At 34.8% G+C, this 24,138-nt stretch overlaps 1 protein-coding gene across 3 annotated transcripts in view; it reads right to left on the bottom strand.

Moving 5' to 3' along the window:
* Positions 1-24,138, bottom strand: part of NBEA (neurobeachin) — a 547,470-nt gene that overhangs the window by 231,628 nt on the left and 291,704 nt on the right. For all 3 annotated transcript variants that reach the window (XM_073229196.1, XM_073229216.1, XM_073229206.1), the window contains exon 37: positions 22,709-22,875. In XM_073229196.1, coding sequence (XP_073085297.1) covers positions 22,709-22,875 — 167 coding nt within the window. The remainder of the gene's footprint in view (positions 1-22,708; positions 22,876-24,138) is intronic.

The following is a 24,138-nucleotide window of genomic DNA, read 5'->3' as shown; positions in this document are numbered from 1 at the left end:
TATTATGGTTCTAGCAAGTAAACCCAAACATATTTTTTGCCCTTCTATTTTAAAAAATGATGAAATTACAATCTTATTAGTTTCCTTGAGTGTCTCTAAATAAAATCAATAACAAATATTGCATATAAAATATGAATAATGGCATTTGTAGAGAAGTTTATTTTCATTGATTTGTTCTGTAACACCCAAGAGCAACAGTGTGCTTGTGATGCCTCCTGCCACAGACACTGTTCTTAGGTGTCCCCTAAACACAGATTCCAGCACCAACAGTGACTACAATCATTTTAATGAGAGTGTCATTTATATGTCATATGTATACATGGAGACCTGAGGACAACCTAAATTCAGTTGTACAGAAAATGAATTTACAAAATTAACACACATAATTTTATCTGAAGATTTTGCAAGGACTAAGAAACAACTTCCTAATGGCCTGGTGTGACAGTCAGTGACAGAGATAAGTCTTCAACTAATATGTGTAAATTTCTTGATTTCACTTTTCTGGATGTTTTAAGTGTAGTTCTTATAAGAATTATAGGGAGAACATAAGTTTCCCTTTATGATTAAGCAAAGCTTAATATTAATATGGAGCTAAATAACAAAATAGGGCAAAGATGTAGCATGTATAATGATGTTGTATATTTTTTACTGTCATTATGCACAAATTCTTTCTAAATTATGTCTCTTCTTTTTATGTCACTCCCTTTATACCTACGTCAACCAGCAGAGAATAGCAATTTCAAATTCCCCGTATGTACAACATACACAAAACTCACTAATGAAGAAAAGAAGGTTAGGCATAACCTTAAACTGAATTATTATCACTAGAAACCTTTAAACTACTTACAAAGCTTTGTTATGGTGTAGGACAGTTATTTAGCCTTTCAGGTAAGTTTCGGGAGTAAGATCATTGCTTTTGCTCAACTGGGCACGTCTGTATAGCGACAGTACCAACAAAAAAAACCAAATGAAGATCGATAACACAGAATAGAAAAGTACAGAGGTAATATGATTTTAAATTCTTCAAATAAACATAAAATCTAAGACTTAAAATGTGGTGCTTTCTTTGCTCTTTTCATAAAATAAAACAATTTCCTAAAAGAATATTCTTGGAAACCTATTATGCACAAAACACCTATTAGTGCAAGGTGTTTACTAGGAGATTCTTGTTTTCGGAAAGTTTATAATCTTGAAGATAGCATTAGCATCCCCACCGCCGTCCTCCACGTCTCAAGAACCAGTTTTTCTGAGCTTCACCTTCTACTTTCCCTGGCACTTCTGACAGATAACACTTTAGTGTCCCAGTTCCTTTCCTCGGCAGACAAGGATTCCCTAACTGTTTGCTTACTACTTTAGCAAACATTGCCATTAGGCTAGTTTCTAGTCTGAGAAAAGACAAGAAAATCTACTTTACTGAGTTTAGTATCTTACAAAATATTTTGTCTTGCATATTCTTCTGCCTGCCTCCGAGCAGATAAAACTCTCAAAAGAGTGTTGTTAAGGCCTACATTTTCGCCTTGGAGGAATTAGGAAAGATCCAAATAGATCTACTTTGAGTACCAACTGTATTGATCTTGACTGAAAAGATGTTAACACTGAATAAGTCTGAAGTCTGGCAACTTCCTGAGTATTTATTTCACTGGGACTGTCTTAGCCCAACTAGAAGAATAAAGACACATGAATTAGAACTGATCAATGAATGGACTCATTCTATATACCAGTAAGTTTTAAAAATAAAAATGTAAGTTAATAATAAACACCATCTTAGGAATGATACTGTAGAGATGGAAATTCTAAAACAAAAACTACATATTACAGAGTATTTGCGGACCTTACCCCTTTCAGAAAACACACACCCACACACGCACACACACAGAAATCCTACAAAAGACATAAAGTTCAGAAAAGATTAGGGGAAAGGTTATTTATTAGAAAAAATTGTATCTCAGTCACAAAAACTACTAAAGCAAATTAGCTAAGAATAATAAAATTAGTATACTTAGCTAGCAGTTGAACCATTTACAAAAAAGAACCACTTTATCTGTGTTCCTTTTCTTGCAGAATTCAATAAACTGTCATTATATTCCTTCTAAGTGGTTCCATTACTAGGATTCTGTAACAACAGCCTAATCTCTTGATAATTATAATAAATGCTTGTAATCAAAGTAGGAACCATTTAAATCGGAAGGAGAAAGGCTGTTTTCCATCAAACTCATTGTAGTGCTGTGACCTATATATAGCATTCAGCTACAATACAGCTTTCTTTCAATAAAAGATTTCTTTCAATCTTGTTCAAATAAATATTGTAGAAAGTACTAGATCAACGATTATTTGGACTGAGGCATTTTAGCATTTTTTTGGTTTCTGAATCCTAAATTGTGTTAACATCAAGAATAAAGGGACATCTTTGCTTAGAGTTTACATTTCCTGAATTCAAATGATAAATGATTTGATTAGATTTGCACTATTTCCTCCAGGGGAACAAAAGCGATAGTTACTTTAGAAAACTGTAATGACGAGCTATTCATAATGCTTATGGCTTTAAGGAAGTATTATTTTCCTCGAAGACAGCACATCTCAACACAGAAGTTGGGACTGTATTTACTTGAATAAACAATGATTTCCAGGGATCACATAAGTAGCTGAAGGCTGATAAAGTTACGGGAAATGACTATATATGATCCGAATGGCTTTCATCAGCATTTGGTTAGACCAAGTACTGATTTTTCTTGCCAGCTGTGAACAGCTAGCGGCCAGCTGTGGCCAGAGTGGGAGCCGACGGTGAAGCAGGGTTATGTTAGAGGGGAAATTGTTAAAAAATAAAAAAAAAAAAAAAAAGTAATACTTTCAAAATAGCAAAAAATCCACAACTCTTTCTAAACATTTGGAGAAATATACATATAGGGGTTTCCACAAAGTGTCAAAAGTGGCGCATCTAATTTATGACAAAATGAAACCTTTGTGCTCAGTTATGGGAATAAACAGAATTATGAGGAAAGCATAAACAAAACGAAGGAAAATATAAAATATACTGCCTTCAAGAAAGAAACAACTACGTTTTACATGGTATTCCCAGATGTGCTAAGAGGAAATTTATGACAGCGCACTGAAAAGCAATCCCTTTGTGAGACCTTTCACATTTATTTAACTAAGCGTAATCACTGAAAATGACCTTTATCCAAACCCTTCACAGCGGTCTTAAAATGATCTAAAATGACTGCCAGATATTCTTTAAATAACATTACTTAACTCAAAGTCATTACCCAGGGGCAATATGAAAGTACTGGTAAGTAAATACAGATCTATTTTCAGCAAAATGCAACAAAGCTGAATGAAAAATTGCTAACACATTAAACATCTCTGTCACAAAGCTAACAAATAATACACATTATCTCAGTTTTTCAGAATTGGGAGGGAATGTTTAGTTTTCAGAGTTAAGGCATCTTATTTACCTCTTAAAGGACATGAGCAGTATAGAAAAAAATTCTTAAAAAGAGAAATGGTGTTTGATAGTTAAAATTGAAAAAAAAAAGAGGGTTATAGCCAGAGAAGCCTTTCCAAAACATGTGTAAACTAAATAATCTCAATTTTCATATTTGCCAAAGGCAGAAAATTTCGGAAAACGAATAGATTTACTTAGTGATTCTTTCCGTGGCCAACGGAAGTGTGTAAAATTCCACCATTTCTATCTTTTCCTTCTGATTTACGTCAGTGGAAGATCAAAGGCTACCTAGTAGATTGGGAATGCAGGGCGTGGAAAAGCATAGTTCAGGAATAATGGATGGTTGATTAAAAAGATGCATACTTGTAGATTCTAAAAATTTTTTAAATTCCATCATTTCATATTGCATTTCTGTTCCAGCTACCAAAACATGGACACACTGTGGGTGGAAAAGATTTTCCTCTATGAAGAGGACGATTAGTTCAGTAAATCACAGCTTTGAGATAAAGATGATTACTGTATTGCGTTGGTGGGAAAAGGAGAAGGGTATAGGAGGTTCATTTCACCACAAAGCAATTACGCTGGGCCAGAACGTTACAATTTATCATGGCTGAAAGATGACACTCACTGTTAGCCAAGGGAAACTGCTACTCAAATGATCCCATCTAGATCAATACACCATGTCTTTTTTTTTACCCCCTAGCAAAAAAGTAATTATACAAGAGAAACTTCACAGTCAATACCTTCTCAGGCTAACTTAAAGTCGGCGATATAGGCAAGAAGGTATAGTACTGTCAGCTGTCACTGAAGTCTATTCCATTAAATCCAAATGAAGCCTGTTTTTCTGTGCCGTTAATTGAATCTTTCCTAGTATTACTTCAAGTCCTCAACACCGACTCCTTAGAAATAAAATGTCTGGTTTTGTTTCGTTTTGGTTACTAAGGTGTATCAAGGTCCTATGGACGATGTAACACATAGCAGAACTGCCATTAATTAACCCATTAGTATTTTTCAAAGAAATAAAAAGAAAAAGAAACAAACAAAAAACAATCAATGCATGAGGAAACAATCAATGTCCATACTCAGTGTAAATAAGTAGTTCTGGAAGCATGTTTCCTAATCTTCCCGTTGAGGCTCTAACCTTCTTTGAATTTCTGAGATCCATTAACAGAACAATCCACAACTTTATTATAAGGAACTGAATTTTTCTCAAGACAAACAATCCTTTCGGTCAGGGAGATAGATCATAGATGATCATGCATGTATTTATTTTATATGTGTAGATAAAAAATAGGGGTTACAATCATTTGGAAATCTATCCTAATGTCAATTTGACAACTGCTTTCTGTAAGATAGAGCTCAGTATTATAAACCAATCTAATATATCAGAAAAGGTTAAAGGGCATGGAAAAATCACTCCTTCAGTAAAAAAAAAATTTGACATCCAATTTTCAGGGTGATTTATCAGCGGAAAGCTAAAATTGATAGGTTGCCATTACTGGGGAGTAGCCTGTCTAAGAAAGCTGTTACAAAATCTCTCGTTTTGATTTAGCCACATTAATCAATACAAACCTATACTGTTTCAATTTTTAAAACATTGATCTTCTGCTGTAAGCTTAGTGCAGCCACATTTATCAACAATCATAGAAAAACTCAATATATTTTTAAACAGCTTCAGAAAATAAAATGATCAAATGAAATTCAGGTTTACTCTCCATGTTGGTTGGTCACTATTTCCAAAGTTATTTAATGTGTTTTTTTTTTTCGACTTTTTTTATGTTTTAGGAAATAACTGTTACTTTTTACTTTGTGCAGTTTTAATTACTCAGCATCATCTCCTTGGCTTCACAGTTATTTAGTTCTAGTATCATATTCTAGAGTTATTCTTTTCTAAGTTATTGCAAATATTTACAATTAAACAGAAAGAAATTACAGAGTGAATTATTTAACATACAAAATACTTCTGTCTGTTAATCAACAGCTGAAGGTGATAGCAGAGAATGACATTTTGAAAGAAATTCAGACTGTGTAGCAGAAATAATTTGAGGACAGAGAAGACTTAAATCTTTCATGATTAAAACTACTGCATGGGTGCAAATTCCAATAAAATAGGAATTTGGCTCAAAGTCATCCCTCATGGTCTGGAAGAGTTAAAGTAGAAAAAGGTAAAATTAGTATGTTTTGCAAACAAAATGTAAGTGTTGTCATGCTGTTACTTAACTTTCCCCCTGTAGACAATATAAAAGCAAGTATTCTGTTGATAATACATATATGCACTCATGCCAACCTTAATTTACCCAAAGCTGAACTATGTAGAATGTACTAAAGTTTTTATTATAGCAAACATTCAAAAAGGTCTACCTGGATCATGAAAATAAGGCTAGAAGAAGAAAAAATGTAAAACAACCAATGCAGGGTTTCAAACATAGGGTGTTTGAGCCAATTGTGTCAGGAGGATATTTTTGAAAGATAAAGACAACATGGAGAAGTAGATAAAATCTCCAAACCAGTCTGTTTGGTGATCCACAGGTGAGCTCATAATTAACTTTGGCAATGGAGCAATATTATAGTATCTCTCTAGCAAAGGTAGTCTATTTGCATAATGGGCATGATTGAAAATGAGTAAGTAATTAAAAACATTTTACAATTCTATCTAGGCTGTAGGTGTTAAGACACTAATTTATTTATTTATTTTTATTGATACACATTCTTATGAAGGTTTCACATGAAAAAACAATGTGGTTACTACATTTACCCATATTATCAAATATCCCCCATACCCCAATGCAGTCACTGTCCATCAGTGTAGGAAGATGCCACAGATTCACTGTTTGCCTTCTCTGTGCTACACTGTTTTCCCCGTGACCCCCCACACCATGTGTACTAAACATAATACCCCTCAGTCCCCTTCTCCCTCCCTCCCTACCCGCCCTCCCACACCCCTCCCGTTTGGTAACCACAGTCCCTTCTTGGAATCTGTGAGTCTGCTGCTATTTTGTTCCTTCAGTATTGCTTTGTTGTTATACTCCACAAATGAGGGAAATCATTTCGCACTTTAAGGCACTCTAATTTATAAACAAGTGTTAGTAAAAGAGCATTGACAAAACAGAGTGTAACCTGTTGAGTGATTCAATCATTACTCTTGATTATATATCAGGCAGTCTGGACATGCATCCCTCTTACACATCTCAAGGGTACTACTTAATGTCTAAGAGCTGTGATTCACCAGTTAGTAATTTTTACTAAAAATAGAAAGTATCTATTTAGGTATGATTTTAAGATAAGTAAATACTCTTTAGAACATGGCAAATGATTCAATAATAAAGTACTAATATAACACTAACATTTAAAATTGATACTTGCAATGTTTGTAGTTTTTCTACTTTCTGGTCTTTTCTTTGGTGTTCCAATCAGTACGTTTATGACTGGGCCTGAGTATTAGAATCTCTTTTCTTCTAAATTTTTTGCATTAGTTCTAGAAACCCCTGGGCCTCTGTGCTAGATTTACCCACGCAGATGGGACTCTCATGTGGCCAGCCCACTGCATCACAGCCCAGTACCCACCTGCCTGGCTTCATCATATCCCAAACATAAAAGAAAACACCCATTTATCTCCCATATATAAGAATATGTTTAAACACAAACACACATGCAAATTTGTATCTTTTCCTGAAATTTGTTTCTCTCTTCATTTTTTTAAAATACTGACAGAAATTTTATCAGTACTATTCTTATCATCAAAGTGAAAATTTATGAATCATTTGTTATTTTTCACTTTCTCAGCTTTTATATATATTCACGGTCTTTTTCCATGTCTTTCCCAGCAACAGAGCTATGCAAAATAGATCCTGTTCATTGACTGCTGTCGCTGGCTTAGGAGATTGTCCACCCAGGACAAGTCACATCTCCTGCCCTGTCCCCCTTCACGGGTTCCCCAGAGCTCTTCTCTGTCTCTTTTTCATGACAGTCTACAAGTTTCCCTTAAAGGCATTCTTTCCATCCACGTGCTTTGACATGCAAAATCTGAGCATGCCAAGCCCTGCCATTCTCTGAACTGGACTCACCTTCTTTACTTGATCTATAAGGAATGACCTCTGTTCTATTTCTTCATTCCCTCTAAATTACGTGATTTATAGTTTATACACTGATTAGGCACAACTTGTTCCTGACTGATGTTAACTTCAGGACACTAAAATAACTGACTTATTTTAATTTCTGACTTTAGAAAATACATTTTCTTCTATGCTCAGCTGTGACTGCTCTTAAAAATACAACCAGTCGTACCTAGCCTCCCTCATTTTAAGGCCGCCTACTTACCTAACACAGGAAGTCCTCCTAGGTGGGCAGTTTGATGGATGCTTTACTTTGATCATCTAAATGCTATGTCTAAATTGCTCCTCCACTGAATTCTCCAGAAATTCAGATCTTCCCACTCTTGTAAGATACTGATATGTACGATCAGTGTGCAGTGAGACGTATATCCCATTGCTATAAATGTGTTTAAGGATGGGAGCAAAGCAACTATATTATGAATTCAGTACGTGCTGCTCCACAGATTATAGAACGGTAGGGACGTGAAGGAAAATCTGTGTAAGGTGCATTGTTAATGCCACACCGATTATTCATCTGTTTCTAGTAGAAGATCAAGCTTAAATTGCACCCAGAAACATCTAAACAAGGGGCTAAACTGAAGTTTCTTCCATTGCCAAAGTTAAGCATTTTTATTTTCAGCTCAACTTACATTTTAGCTCATGTTATGAAATTTAGGTATTATTAGTATCAAAGTGGATAATACTATAAATATGACACTTTCTGAAAATGTAAACATATTACAAAGTTGAGTTAAAAAGAGTGGATAGGAGGAATAATGCCTTCCTTGCAGACTTCTGTAGGAATAATAATAATTGTTATTTTCTTCATTAATTCTTCATTAATTTACTTATTTTACTATTAACTTACTCACTTTACTATTGCCATTTTATGCACATTAGTGCTTTCTGAAATACATAATTTACTACCCAAGATGCATTACACTACATAAAATTAATGAAAAAATTACAAACTCCTAAATCCACTTGGTGATTTTTTTTCTCCTTTCATGTTTTCTGTACTTCTGGATATAAAATAAAGGCTAACCCTTGTACTTAAACATATGTTAAACAGAATAGAATGAATGATGTATTCCAGAAATTAAGATAACAAGGACAGCACAAAAAGGGACTGGTAATGGCATATCTTCCTCATCCTAACCAAACTGTGGTCATTGGCCTCTTGTTTGAGAGAGCGCTGAGTAACGGGAGAAAGAAGTTATCATGAGGAGATTCTGTGGGATTCTGGCATCGTGACTACTACAGGAAAACCTTGTTATCATGTCGTCACGGTTTCAGCACCAAATGATAAATACCTTGGCCGGTGCCCTCTATGAGCTGTTTCCCCCGCATTCATTACCCAGAGGTACTACATTGCTGTTTCCTTTTCTGTAGTGCCCTGTGACCTCGTTTTAACATTTGGTATCATATGACATGAGCGCCTATGATATCTGTCATGGCTAAAGAATAATTGTGTTTTCCCCTGCTCCTCATCAATTTGGTTTTGCAACTGAGTATGAAATATAATAAGAGAGAGAAGAATATAAGAAAAAATACAAGACATAAACCATTTTTATGAATATAAAGTAACACCATTATAATAAGTAGTCAGATAAACTAGTTTGGCGGGGGTGGAAAATTTCATTAAGCATCCAGAAGATTCCATTCCTTTTTCTTATGCACTTCTAGCTCTGATTTAGTATCCCCACAGGCAGGTCGTGACCTCTCCAGACTTATTTTCTTATCTGTAAAATTGAGTTGCCTTCACAACCAGGTCTAATCTTCAGCTGGGCATTCAAGATCTTCCTTGATTGAATTTGAACGCTGTTTTGCAGCCTTATCTTTAACTACTACCATTCTCATACTTTATTCTGGAAAATTTAATGTAATGACACAAGCCTGGCTGTTTCAACCCTGTACTATACCTTGGGACTGGAAAGTCTGAATGTTCACCTATTTCTCAATAAAGCATAAAGCCTAGTTAAAACTTTCCTCAAGTATTATTAAATGTTGTTTCATATTAATAATATACTTACCTAAGATCTGGCCTGGTTCACAAACTAGACTGCAGCTACTTGGAGCTGAGACCAATCCTTGCATCTCATGTTCCCCACACCGAGTAGCACGGTGGCCTACTGTGTGCCATAAAATAGTTGCTTAAGATGTGTTACTCTGGAGGGAAGAAGGTACCCTCCCCCAAATGACATATTAATGGTTAGCGGCCAGTTAGCTAATGAAAACAGCAATCTTTGTGCCAAATACATTGCCCGAGTATCCGCACTCCAGCTTTTGGGAAGCTCTCACTCAGAGAAGTCATTAACTCGCCTAATAATCACCCTTGCCCAGCTTATATTGAAACACGGATCAACCAAATCACTACATTAGTAGGAAAAAGGAGAAAAATCATATGACCATTATGATAAATGAAGAAAAAGCATATGACAAAATTATACTACTATTAAGGAAAGAAACTTCTTACAAACTAGAATGGGAAAGGAAAGGAAGTGAACTTTCTTTTATCTCATAAAGAATATCTACGAAAAAACAAATAAAACAAACAACAACAATCACAATTATGGCAAAATACTGAAACGTCCCTCTTGCCATTAGCAACAAGACCCTCACTAGCACCCTTCAGTTCAACGTTGTACTGGAGTCCCAGGCACTGTGGTAAAGTTAAGAAAAAAGGGCACACAAAGTGAAAGAAAGCCTGTCAGTATTTGCAGATGCTATGATTATATTCACAGGAAATCTAATAAATACACAAAATACTTCAAGTTAATTTGGCAAAATTACTGGATAAAGGTTTACGCAAGGAAACTACATTCTATATAGCAGTCTCAAGCTCATAGTTATCTTTTTAAAATGATACTATTCACAGAAGTTTCACTAGAACATCACATACCTAGGAATAAATCCTCTGAAAGATGTATACCTCCACACTGAAAACTACTCCTAGTAGAAAAATTACTATTGGAATTAAATAAGACCTACATAAATAGAATCAAACAGCATGTAAACGGTATCATGTACATTTCAGTATTTCAAAGATGTTAATTGTCTCCAATTTGTTCTATAGATTCTATGCAATCCTCATCAAAATTCTGCACTTATTATTATTTTTTTCAGAAATAGGAAAGCTGACTCAAAAAATTAACATGGAGACACAAAGAAAGGCCAAGTGTAGCCAAGTCCATCTGTGAGAGTCACACCAGGCATCAGACTTATTTATTGATAGGTATAGACAGTGTGGGACTGATGCAAAAATAGACAAACTGATCAGAAGAACTGAAGAGGGAGTCTGGAAAGTCTAGAGACAGACCCAGAAACAGACATCTTAGTAGAGAGGGGAAAAGAAGAATCTTTCAATAAACAGTGTCAGATGAACATCCATTTGGTAAAACATTAGTGTGACTTCTGTCACTTGCCATACACAGTTCCAAGTGGACTTCAAATCTAAATGCAGAGGGTAAAGCCGTAAAGCTTTTAGAATAAATACCAGAAGAACATCTTTGTTATAGTGGATAGGCAAAAAAAATCTTCAACCAGAAACAAAAATGCTAGCCATAAAAGAAAAAATGGATAACTGGGACTAAATATAAGAAAGCAAAAAGGCAATACACAGAGTAGGAGAAGATCTTTTCAACACACAACCAACGAAGGCCTCATCCTGAATATTTCATGAAGTCTTACAAGTCAGTATGAATGAAAAGACAAGCCATTAGAACAATGGGTAAGAAGAGTTACTCAGACATTTGATATAAGAGGGTAGGCAACTCACTAATGGTCATCATAAAAGGTAGTCAACGTCACTCATCAGCAGGAGAATGCAGGAGACTATAATGTAATACATTTTACTTCCACCTGAATGGCTTAGACGGGAAACACAGAAAGTACTAAGTGTTGGAGAGAACACAGAACTGAACACTTTGGAAAACTGCTTAGTAGTAAAGCTGGATATAAGACCAGACGAATGACTTAGTGATTCTAGGTACATGCTTAACAGAAATATATTTATTTGTTCATCAAAAAATAATGAAAAGAAAAACAAGTGTATCAAATTGTTCAGAGCAACATTATTTATAATAGTCAAAATCTGTATAATAAATACTCAGATGTATCACAAAATGGACCAGGACACAGCAAGGAGAATAAACAATATGCAACAACATGGATGAATCTCACAAAGCTTACAGTGAGTAGAAGATGGCAGCCAGAATGGTTCAGACTACATGATTCCATTTACATAAATACAAAGCAGCTTAAAGAATTACATGCTCTCAGGGTTTAGGACTGGGGTTATGTTGGGGGGTTGGTGGGGAATACAAGCAGGGTTTCTAAGGTTTGCTAATATTCTGTTTCTTTATCTAGGATAACTGCCTGGATGTTTTCCATCTTTGAACATTCATTAATCTGTTTATATGCACTTTTCCATATATGTCATACTTTGAAGTGAAAAAGAAAATTACTAATGCCTCCGTGCTTACATCTTCTTTCGCTGTGTGGTAATCTACGGTCCATTTCACTGCTTATTTGAAACCCAAATCTACTGATTTGATTTACTTATAAAATAAAAGCTATCCAAGACCCCCAAACCCTGACTTGATTTGCATTTTTCCCAACACACAAAAGAAAATTATAAAGCTAACATTATAAGCACAGGATGTTACATGCCCTGCCAGTGTCATCACACAGTTTAAATATTTCAAGAAATCTACAAAATATTTTCAGAATGCCCAATTATATTTTCTGGAATTTGACCACAAACATTCATTCCTACGAGTTATGAACCTGTCTCTGTCTTTCAGATTTCACCAGCAAAGTAGACTTATGCCCATGAGGGAGAGAGTTTATTGGGGTTTTGTTTTCAAAGCCATGCCAGCCAGCTGGGCCAAAGAGATTTTTGGAAGCAGGGACTTCTGAAGACAAGGGGGAATGAAACAAAATCAGATTTACCTTAGTTTCTGAAGGCCTATTCCTAGATGCACATATGCATATATTCACATAAACACACTCATTTCGTTTATCTAAGATCCTTTTTTTCTCAAGACACTAAGATTCAATGACGCAATTCAATTTTATATGTCATTATCAAAATTATCATTATTATTGATATGGTATTAATAGATCATGTCAGTTAATTTTTGCTATTCTAGTCCTAAAGCTGCAGGGTAATCAGAATAATTACGATGGTTCTTTGGAAAGACACTGATAGGCCGCCGTCTCCTCTGGCCGCTCACTGGATTAGTAAAGAGCTTGTACAGGTCAGACTAAGAGTAAGAGATGTCAATGAAAAGACCCACATTGGTGTTTCTGCGAGTTTGTGTACTTGTGTGTAGGTTTATGGTTTATTTTGATTAAATAAATGAAAAGAAGTTTTAACAGAGGTCATAAAGATAAGACTACACTGGTGGAAAAGTGTAATAATTTACTGTGGAGTCAGGAGTCAGATGTCTTCCAAGATGTTAGGATATGATAAAGCGTGAAGACAAGAAAACAATTCAGAATCGGTGAGAAACAACCAGAAAGGCGAAATATCTGGAAAGGATACATAAAGATCACTGGATCTGAGCTAGAGGCTTATTCACGGGAAGATGTAAATTTTAACAAGCTTGTGAAATGAGAGACAGCACTTTGCTGCTTCATGACAGTTGTGTGTTTCAGATGGAAAAGTCTGGAAGCATTTGGATTTGGGCGAAATTAACCTTCAAAACTATATAGAACAGAGATTGTTGCTATGCAAGAAAGAGATACCCTGTCAAACCCTAACCCCCAAAGGAGAGGCCCTTCCCACTGCCCACCTGAGCAGCTTGACCCGAATGGACTTTTTAGTCCTTCACTGGCAGGGGTTCGGGGTCTGCGCTATGTCCCCCTCCTGTCCCCCTCGGCAATCCCAGGTCAGCCTTTCAAGTAGCCCCTTCCTCTACGTAGTGCTTCGCCATCTCTGCTGCTCACCAGCCCAATATTGCTTTTGATCAACATCAATAACCTTCCACCACATTGCTCACTCTGATGGCCGGTAAGGAAGCCTGTCTCTGTGCAGTAAAAAATGCAAAAATCAAAAAACAAAATAAAACAAAACAAAAAAGCAAACAAAAACCCCAAAGAACACAAAACACAAAAACCAACCTGTCCAAATGCCAACAAACAAAATATCCCAGAACATAAATTTGCTTGTTATCAGCTCTTTCCCTATTTCTTGGCTCTTTGCAGAAACACGAAAACAAAGGGTGTCTGATTGTCACAGCCCTTTCATCACCATAGAATTCATCCTCTCACCAGGATGGGTAAAGCCTGAAAATGGGCTAGGAAGAAATGCTGAGGGTTCAGGGCCCCTGAATCCTGGGGCCCCCCTGCCTGCTGTGGGGCACCACACCGTTAACTCGAAGCAGACGTATGGCACCTTTTCTCCGGTCTCCCGTTACTAGAGCACATGCCCCCAACTTAACAATCTCTCTTTCTGACCACCCTGCAGTTCGAAGTCTCCCCTGCCTCCAACAGTCTAACAGTCCAGAAGGGGGGATGTCCTACTCCTTCCATCACCAGCCTCACCCCAAGACTCCAGCCCCCTGGAGACCACCCCTCAGGTCCCATGCAACTCTACACAACGGGCATGATTTATAGAATGAGTGAAAAGATGGAAAAGAAGAAAAATGAATACAGGACATGCATGACACCCAAGTATTTGCCTTTTTTATTTTTTAAAAAAGACGTGTTACTTGCAAATCTGGATTTTATGGGTAATAGTAACACTATAATTATATCATAGTTTAAGTGACAGAGTTCTAAATAAGGAAACAATTCAGGCTTATGAGAATGGTTACAGACACTTAAACCACAGCAGTGCAATTAAATCAAAATTTAAAATGAAAGAAACAACACTCTTAAAATGTGATGAAGGCTTTCACCTTGGAATGATGGCAACATTCAAATAGAGCATTTGTATCAGTGAACAAATGTCATGGAGCAACTTCATAATGCTTAAGGGCTCTGTGCTTCACGACAGTGTCCTTAATGGAAAAGTTAATGTAGCATCGAGTAAAAGTGAGCTATTCAGTTGCAGCAAGAAAACCTTTAGGTCATGGAAATAATGGCTCATTTTTCTTCCCTGTTTTAGACCAAAAAAAAATTAAATTAAAAAAATGGAATAACAACAACAAAGACAAGGTTTGTGGTTTATATTATCCAATTAGTCCCTCACAAATGGCATCCCACAAGACATTTCCCTCTCATAAATACTTGTAAAGTAAAAATATTTGGCACGGGAGCATTACCTTTCAAATACTCCAGAGGCAACGACTGTCTGTTAGTCACTGGAAACTGCAAACACCCGCATTAATTCAGGTTAACTATGACATTTCCTAAATTCCTTATTTTTTCTGGCAACATATTCAAGGCTCGCTATTACAAAGTCAAAGTTCTGTCAATGTAGAAATGCTATGACTTCACGTACATAGGTAAGTTGCCACCTTGCTGCATATTTGTAAAGCAATGAGATAATACAGTGTATCCTTATTTGTGTCCCGGAAGTAATGGAACCGATCCATGTGCACGTTTAAGCATGAGTCACTCAAGCAAAGGGAGGAAAAATGAAATGTCAAATTTAGGGGATGACGCTGATACAATCTTTGAATAAAAAGGAGAGGATTTTCTAAAATTTTTTTCATTTAAACAGCTCCACAAATCTATCGTAACCATCTTAAATTTAATTAGGTGATTTTAACAAAAACTGGCTGAAACAATGCGAGAGTACACACACCGTGATGGGGTCCGAGGTGGGCAGGGCGCACCTGGAGGCTCAGGGGCCAAAACAGACGCTTTCAGTTCCCATTCAAAAATCGGAAGAAGGGAATGCACACCATGAGTTTTAAGTCAGAGTTGATTAGGTAAATAAGCACAACCTAATAGAAGTGTCCAATTTTGAAAGGCCAGCAAAGTAAAGCCATGGTGATTAAAAGTAGTTAATTACCAGAAATGAAAAAAATAAACTTACACACATTTTAACTGCAACAATTTTTTAAAAGCTGCCAAGAAGTTTTCAGACCTAAGGCTGGATTTCTGACTTTACAGCATTGTGGGTAAAATTGTTTCCCTTGGGAAAACTTTACTGATGACCAATACCTGCCACAGTTTTCTTTAGGACAAGTTATTTCCACTAAGTAATCTAGACATGTGTTTTTACGTATTTGTAAAAATGCAGTGCCAATTAATAAATGGTTTAATTTATATAATGGCGAGAAGTATAAAGAAAACCATAGGCAAGCTGTTAGAAATCAGAATAAATAGTAAAGATGTCATTTAGGCCTCTGTAAACATTTTGAGCCTGACATATGCTGTTGAGTGTTCTAATGATCAAATATAATACTGCACATATTTCAATTAGAAAATAAATGGTACGAATGCCGACAAATTATTACTGAGGTTTCCTTTTAAATCATTACTAATTTGAAATATTTACTTAATAAACATTTGATATAATGGCAGAATTTTGGTTTCTAAATCACAGTCCACAATTCTTTAAATTAGTTACTATGTGACATTTTACATGTGAAAAATATTGATGCTTGGAGGGGTTCAAAAATTTGCCAAATCTATATGGAGCTGAAATTTGGGGGATGGAATTTGAATTCAAGTTGCTCCAACTTAAGGCTATCCATATGCTTAATTAATACTTATAAAATTAATTTTAATAACTTAAATTTTATACCGTATTTAGCAATTTAGTTCAATATTCTTATATTTAGTTGAATTTAGTTGAATATTCAATTCATATTTAGATGAATATTTTTATATTCAAAGTTTACCAAAAAATACACTGAATATTAGAATTGAACTACATACGTACAACATTGTAATTAAAATAATCTAAAATATCCCGAGTAATAGGATTATTTAAGATTATTTATTCTTGCCATATCTCAAGGTAAAGCAGAGAGTCAGAGGTAGAGACAGAATTAAAATGTAGTTCTCTTCAATTCTTTATCAAAGTTAGTAATTTCCCAAATGTTAGCAAATATACCCAAATAATAATCATTATCTTGTTACCCAATAATAATGATTATTTGGGCACATTTTCTAATGTTTCAGAGTTCTTGGAGACAGTAAGTACTCTGAACTCCTGTATTCATTCACTTCCTTACTTACAAATAATATTTACTTGCAGACCACCTCTTATGTGCCAGGTATTTGTACATATTAAGAACTTCAACTCCAGAGGAACCTAGAGTTTTGCCAGTAACATAAAAATATAGATATACACAATATGACAGGGATATGAACTAAGAAAGTGTTTGAGAAGCAGAGACAAGAAAGAAACTAAACTCAGTGGTAATACTTCAGTTTTACTTACTTTGAGACCTCATGGGATACCTCATTAAAGATGTCAAGTGGACAGTTGGAAATTCTAACCTGACGACATGGGATTTTAACAAAGGTCAATCAAGTATTCATTGTATTTTGTTTATTTTCCTTATGTTGGATTTTTTAATCATTAAGGTATTCAGGTACTCAAACAAACAGTCAGGCTGCCATATAAACCCTTGGCCCCAATATATAGCACATCTCTGCATTAACAACAGACACATACGTGCCCTGGATGGATGGGTGTATTTATTTATGGGCAGAGGCTGGAAGAATGGACCTTCTTACTAATACTTTCGTACCCAGCATCTGAAGCAAAAACACATGGAACTAAGTTAATACACCATGTTTTATGAGTAGTTTAGATATTTTTGGAGCTTTGTAGAGTTAAGAAGTTAACTCTTATGGGAAACATTTAGCAAGGAGTGACATAATCATAGTAATAACTACTAACATTTGTATTTAAAATGTTTTTAATCTTCACAACCTACTTAAGAGGTCTGTACTGTGTATTATTAATAATGTAAATGTGAAAAATAGATCAGAAAGCTACTTTAAAATATCTGGAGTGCAGACTGTTTAAAAAAAATGAAACAATACTAGTGTTAATAATGATAAAGGAATTTATGATAAATTGAATAAATACAAGTAATTTGGGGTTGCAAGAAGATGAAGATGGATGAGACTAACTTCAAAATGAAAACCATTTTAATGGCACAGTTTCAAGTGCGGCAGGATAGAGACAGATACTAAAGAAACTCAAGAAATACAAAGAGACAAATCCTAGGTGGTTTATTCTTCGGCGTTCTGGATTATAACCCCAAACTGGAAAAGCAGACAGCAGTCACAAGGTCAGGAGCATATGTAATGTACGATGAGTACCATTTTACAGATCGAATCTGGGTTGACCACAGTTGAAGTTTAATGTAAAATAATCTGTGGGATGGTAAGTATAATTAGTTGGGGTTGACCAGAAAAGTCTTATTTTTTTATATAGAGTAAAAGGGCCTATATATAAATCAAGATGAAATAAAAGCAGTTGATTTATCAATTTTATCTTAAACTAAACTAAGCAACAGACATGATGGTTCTCCAGGGAACCATTACAAGGTCCTCATCATTTAAGTGCCCTTGAACTATTAAGACTTGGAAACAATACTCTCATAACTCTGACTGTGACACCATCAAATATGCTTAAAGGTGAAAATTTTAATGATTTACCTTATCATATTCTTAATGGCTGCTCCTAAAGAAGTTAACAAGGTATTTTGCTAGTCTATTTCATGTTTATTAACTTGCTGCTCAAAACTGTGTCCTAATGTGTCCTAAAAGCACTCAGTTTACAGGGCTGGGTAAATCTAGTTTCTAAGCCTTAAAAATGCCTCTGTGATAGTTTATATTTGGCAATATTTTATTGTGCAGCCCTTAAAAGTCCTTCTTCATCCAAAAGCCAGCTGCACTTAATTTTTAAGATTTATGTTAAAACTCAAAACACACATAAAAATCCTCTTTATGTAATACCACATTCCCTGGCTCTGAACAGTATCTTTATCTATAGTGCCTGACTGCAATCCAGTAACTATTTACTAAATAATGGTAAGAGAAAAAAACCCTACTTACAAGAAAAACGGTTTCTGTCTTTACACTCTCCATAAGGAAATATTGTAATTTCAAATTCAAATATAAATCATATGAATCAAATTCTTAGGAGTTATATCAGCTTGAAAGGGTATTAAAAAACAAGGTATTCTTGTGAAGGCTTAGTTGTATAAACCCAAAGTAGAGGAGATGACCATCTATTTAGTGATACATATCAACCTTCTCTTCATGGAAAATTGTTTCTTAATTGAATGGTAGTGGTCTAAAATTTAATTAGTAAATACACCTGAGTCATCTTATTTTCCTGGGGACTTATGTCATTTTAGTAATTGACCTTCTTTTCTGAGTGGATTCAGTGTTCTTCATTTCCTTGGTTTTCTGCCTGGGCTGCTACCAAAGATGCTAAGGAGGGTCTTTAACAGATCTGCTATGTAGATTTCTATAAAAATCGTATGAAAATATAAATGCTACAATTATACAGATTTTATATTATACAACACACTTTTGGTGTTTAGAATGTATCATTATTTATCATGCAAATTGAATTAATAGTAGCCAAAGTACAAAATGCTGCTCAAGAGAGGATTAGAGGTTTTACCCAAACTAAACTAGAAGAACAAAAAGGTTTTCACATATGTAGAGGGTGGGAGACCAATGTAATTTGCTTTAAGTTCATTTTTTCTTATAGATGTATTGTCTAAGCAGTGACAGTATCGGTAGCATTTGTTTTTCAAACAATGTTCCCAAAGTTGGATTTTCTCCCTGTCTGTGGGCAGGTTCTCTGGGACGCAGTATAGGGAGCACTGGGTGTTAAGTCCTTTTCCTTCTTCCATTAATTAGCTCAGGGCTGTATGTTAATGTGTTTTTTTCTTGAATGGCTCACTGGCCTCAAATTTTTTTCCTGAATGTCTCAAAAGTTTCTTAAACTTAGGTAGGGGGTAAAAAAAATTCTTAAGTTAAAAATGAATGCTTAAGGAATTACACAATCACAAATATTTAAAAATAAAAAATAACAGCGTAAATGTAATATAATTAAAACACAAAATGAATAAACCTATATATAGTAATATATCCTTGCAAAAACCGATTTTATTATTTTTATGATCTTAAGTATACCAAAAAATTCAAACTCCTTTAAGAGAAACTTATGTACTATGCATATTATCTATATCTATTTTCTTTTTCTTTTAATCACATGCTTATTATATACCGCAAATGCCACCTGAAAATAGAATACAAATTACAATAAATGACTATTTTCTAGTATTATATGTTAGAAAAAAGGTAGTGTTAAAATGCCTCTGTAATATTACTATCTGGGCTGTGTTTATTCCATCACATAGTGAATTCCTAAAGCTGAAACAGTCATTACATTTTGATGTTCATCTATTGAATACCCACAGGGAGATTTACGGGAATGCTATCATGTCAGGGTCACAAGATTAAGTGAACAGTGATGACAGTAAAGAAGCCATTTCTCTATATTCCAAAGGGTTTAACTCAGTTACTTAAAATGCCATAAACATAAATAGTCTTCTCTCTCTACAATGTATCCATGACAGATGACTTCAAAATACAGCACTCCAGGGCAATGGCACACTTCAGCTAGACAGGCAACCCTTAGAATTGACAAAAGACACTAAACTACTTGTGAGCACAAATACAAAAAAATACTTCACAGCCTAATATAAAATTTGAATGTGCATATAATATAGAACAGTATAGCTGTAAACCAATTCACTCATTTTCTTTATAAAAACAAAAATGCCTAATATGAAGTTAGAAAAGGAGGATATTCACAGAGAAAAATACTGTTGGAATTCAACTTTCCTAAATGTTGTAACATCTCTTAATGACTTTCAAAAAGTCAATGAGTTCAACGTAGTATTTAGGAGATGTAGTCATATTTAAGTAAAAATGTCTGATCTAAAAAGCAAGCTTATAAAATCACATCAAAGAAGACCAAAGATTTTTCTCAACAGCCTAATAATGTACCATCTTCAATGATTCCAATAAAATGCTGTCTGCCAAGATACCAGATGCTACTGCTTGAAAAATATTTTCTACAGTTTGGGAAATGCATATTTTAATTAAGAGCCCAATTAAGAACTGAGGGACTATGATAACCTCACAACTCCAGGCACTTGTTACAAATGGTCAAAATTTCAAACATTGTGCCATTTGTAAGCCAAGGAGAAGTTTCATTAATGTGGAGATACAAACCACTAAGCTTCATTTTAAAATTCATGACTTCTATGGCTGAGAAAGTAGTCTAAAATTTATGAGATTTATTGTTTATATCTGCTTACTGACCTTCATTATCATCATTTGTGTTTTGTGCCATTTTTAAGTTTATATACTAAGCATTTTACAGAATGTCTTACTTTTGAGGGACTTATTAAAATTATCATCCTAACTTAAAAAAAAAATCTTACCTGGGGGAGGGGTTAGGATAGATGGTCAAAACAGATGAAGGGGATGAAGAGGCACAAATTTCAACATAATGTAAGTTAGTCACAGGGATAAAAGTACAGCACGGAGAATATAGTCAATAGTTCTGTAATATCTTTCTATGCTGACAGATAGTAACTACACTAGTTGGGGTGAGGATTTAATAATGTGTATAAGTGCCGAATCACCACCATGTTATATACTTCAAACTGATATTATTTACATCAACTATACTTCAATAAAAATAATTATTAAAATCTCTATGTTTTAGGATAAAAAGCAGCAGAAAGATGTTGGTAATCAGTTGGGTCAGAAAGGTTTCAACTTGATCACCTTCACATCCAAATAACAGACATTTTGGGCCTGACCCATACAGTGACTATTGACTACATCACCTGGTCCTTTCACATCACTGCTCTTAAGCTGCGTGACCTGCATTAGACTTCTACGACGCTGCGAAAGGTAAGCTGAGCCGCGGATGCACTGGGCACATTGGCACATGACTGCTGCTATGGAGACCACTGTCTATTAGCTGAATTCTAATGACATGATGAAATAATTAAAACCAAAACCATGGATGGCTTTACACATTTAAGGCGATGCTCTGAATATCACTGAATTATTAGCTATAGTATGTTATAGACCTGACTGCATATAGCTAAGTAGATAAATCCAATTCAGGCGACAAAACAAGAGAGACGAGGTCTATGGCTGGGCACCATGCTCACGTTATTGCTACTCTTTGTGATAATCAAACTGTACGTGTCAGCTTGTCTAGGGCTATGGTGCTCAGTCGTTTGGCCAAATACTAACCTAGATGTTATTGCTGGGAAGGTATTTTGTAGATGTGATTAACATCTACAATCAACTGACTTTCAGTAAACGATTTTACCCTCTGTAATGTGAGGGGGTCTCATCCAATCAGTTGAGGGCCTTAGAGGGAAGACTGGAGGTTATTCTGGAGAAGAAGGAATTCTGTGTCAAGACTATAGCAGAAATCCTGCCTCAGTTTCCAGCTGCAGTCTATCATACACATTTTAAGACATGCCAGTCCCTATAACCACACGAACCAATTCTTTAAAATAAATCTGTATCTGATGCCTTACATATATCCTACTGGTTCTCTTTGTATTTCTCTGGAAAACCCTGGCTTAAAAACTGCCTCTATTTGAACGAGCTACATGATACTGTGTAATTTTACTTAACCCCTGAAGGCTTCAGTTGTCACACTGTAACATAACACTTCAATATCAGCCTTAATGGAGACATTCTGAAGGTTAAATGAGTAATCCATGTACAGTTCTTAGTATGACGCAAAGCACATAGCGGAAACATTTTAAGGAGAACATACTACTTGTGCATGGTAAATGCTTATATTGTTATTACTAGTGTATAAGAAAGCATTAAGAATGATTTAAATTTAATAAGTAAGAAGATTTGACTCTGAAAGATTAAAAAATGAGCTATTTCTTACCACCAACACACATCATATGAGAGTGGTCTAAAATACTTGCCTCGATAAATTTTGTATTATGTTACATATTATTATATATTAGACATAACTTCCTTCTGAGCTACTTTTAAAAGGGTTTCTTCTAAAATATTATATAGAGGCATTACTAAAGATATACCAGAAAAAATTCATCTTTTTTTTTTATAGTTTTAAACCATATTTTCTAAATAATTTCAAACTAAGAGTCATTTTTAACTTCTAACTACTGCAATGAACCTATGAGTTAGTATTTACTTGTAATTTGCTGGAACTCACCTATGAGAAACTGCTCCCCAGGCTCCGTGTTTATTTGTGAGAATATTAAGGATCTTCTGTTTCAGCTGATTCGCTGTAACGTGATCTCGGTGTTTAGCAGCACTAATGAGATGGTCACACATCTTCTCTTCCTCTCTTCTATCGGCAGCATACTGGGCACACTGCGACTGCACAGAAATTCCAACAGTGCATAATGATTCATGTGTAATTTCTACTCTGTGTAAGTACTGAATGACATCGAAGCTTCAGTTAGAGGGTAGTAATCCAATTTTAGAATCTCAGGTCTCTTTTGAAAATTTACTCTAAAGCATACATATAATTACCTTGCAAACTGGTAAAGATGTGCTCTTTCTACGTGTTGATACATTAAATATAATAATTTGGATAATGTCGTATAAAGTAATTGACTTTTCAGGTTCCTTCACATTCTGAAATTCTGATTTTACTGTATTCTAAAGATGGTAATTTTAGAAATGAAAATGATTTATTACAAATATAAATCTTATTTTAACTGATATAGTATATATCTCACAATAAGAACTATGTTCCTAGTAATTATATAGAGATTAAAAAAATTGTCATTTATTATTTTCCATTTTATAATTGGCAATGTGATATAGAAGAAAAAGCAATGGTTTAGGAATTTAGACCCGAGCTTTATTTCAGTTTATGAAAATTCTTTTTTTCCCACTCTACTCAGTTTTATATTTGTAAAATTTGGAAGCTAAGAGAAGGCTTTCTCTACAATCTCTTTCAACTCTAAAATTTAATGTACAAAAAGGTTCTCATGATAACCACTATTCTATTATCTGCTATAAAAATCGGCTGTCCTGTCAGCTATCTGTATCCATGCTCACTGGTATTAGCAACATGGATTGATCAGCTATGTGCAACAAAAAGGTTCAGTATGAAAATGAAGATGAACATCTCTTTAATTATAAGTTTGATTTTTTACATAGTGATTTGTGTATAGGATGGACTAACCATAAATTTTAACCTTACCAAATATGTATATAAGTCATACAACTAGGGAGAAAAAAAAATCACATATATCTAAAAACATACATATAACTAGTACAATTCATCAATATTCTGTTAAAATCTGTTTCACGGAAGGTACCTGAACTGTCCCTTCTGTTTCTCTATTGATACAGACTGCTCCCCCAAATTGCCTCTTTCAGAGAAATAACCCTACAGTAATCTAAGAAGGATTAATTCATTTTCCAATTTATCTTTTTGTACAGGGAATCACCAATTAGTACAATGGTCTACCTCCATAATGAGGTTAATATTTCATTAGCTCATTGGAGAGTAAAATTAAATTTTCATTTTTCTTCCTTAACAATTACAGTGATTAACTAAAAAAACTTAACTGTGAAGAACCCATCTCAAATTAAATACACTTTTTCTCTTAATTACAGGCTTATTTG

This window comes from Manis javanica, chromosome 1 (assembly GCF_040802235.1).
Source record: "Manis javanica isolate MJ-LG chromosome 1, MJ_LKY, whole genome shotgun sequence".
NCBI lineage: Eukaryota > Metazoa > Chordata > Mammalia > Pholidota > Manidae > Manis > Manis javanica.
The sequence above is the reverse complement of the archived record's forward strand: the minus strand, read 5'-3'. Positions and strand labels throughout refer to the sequence as shown.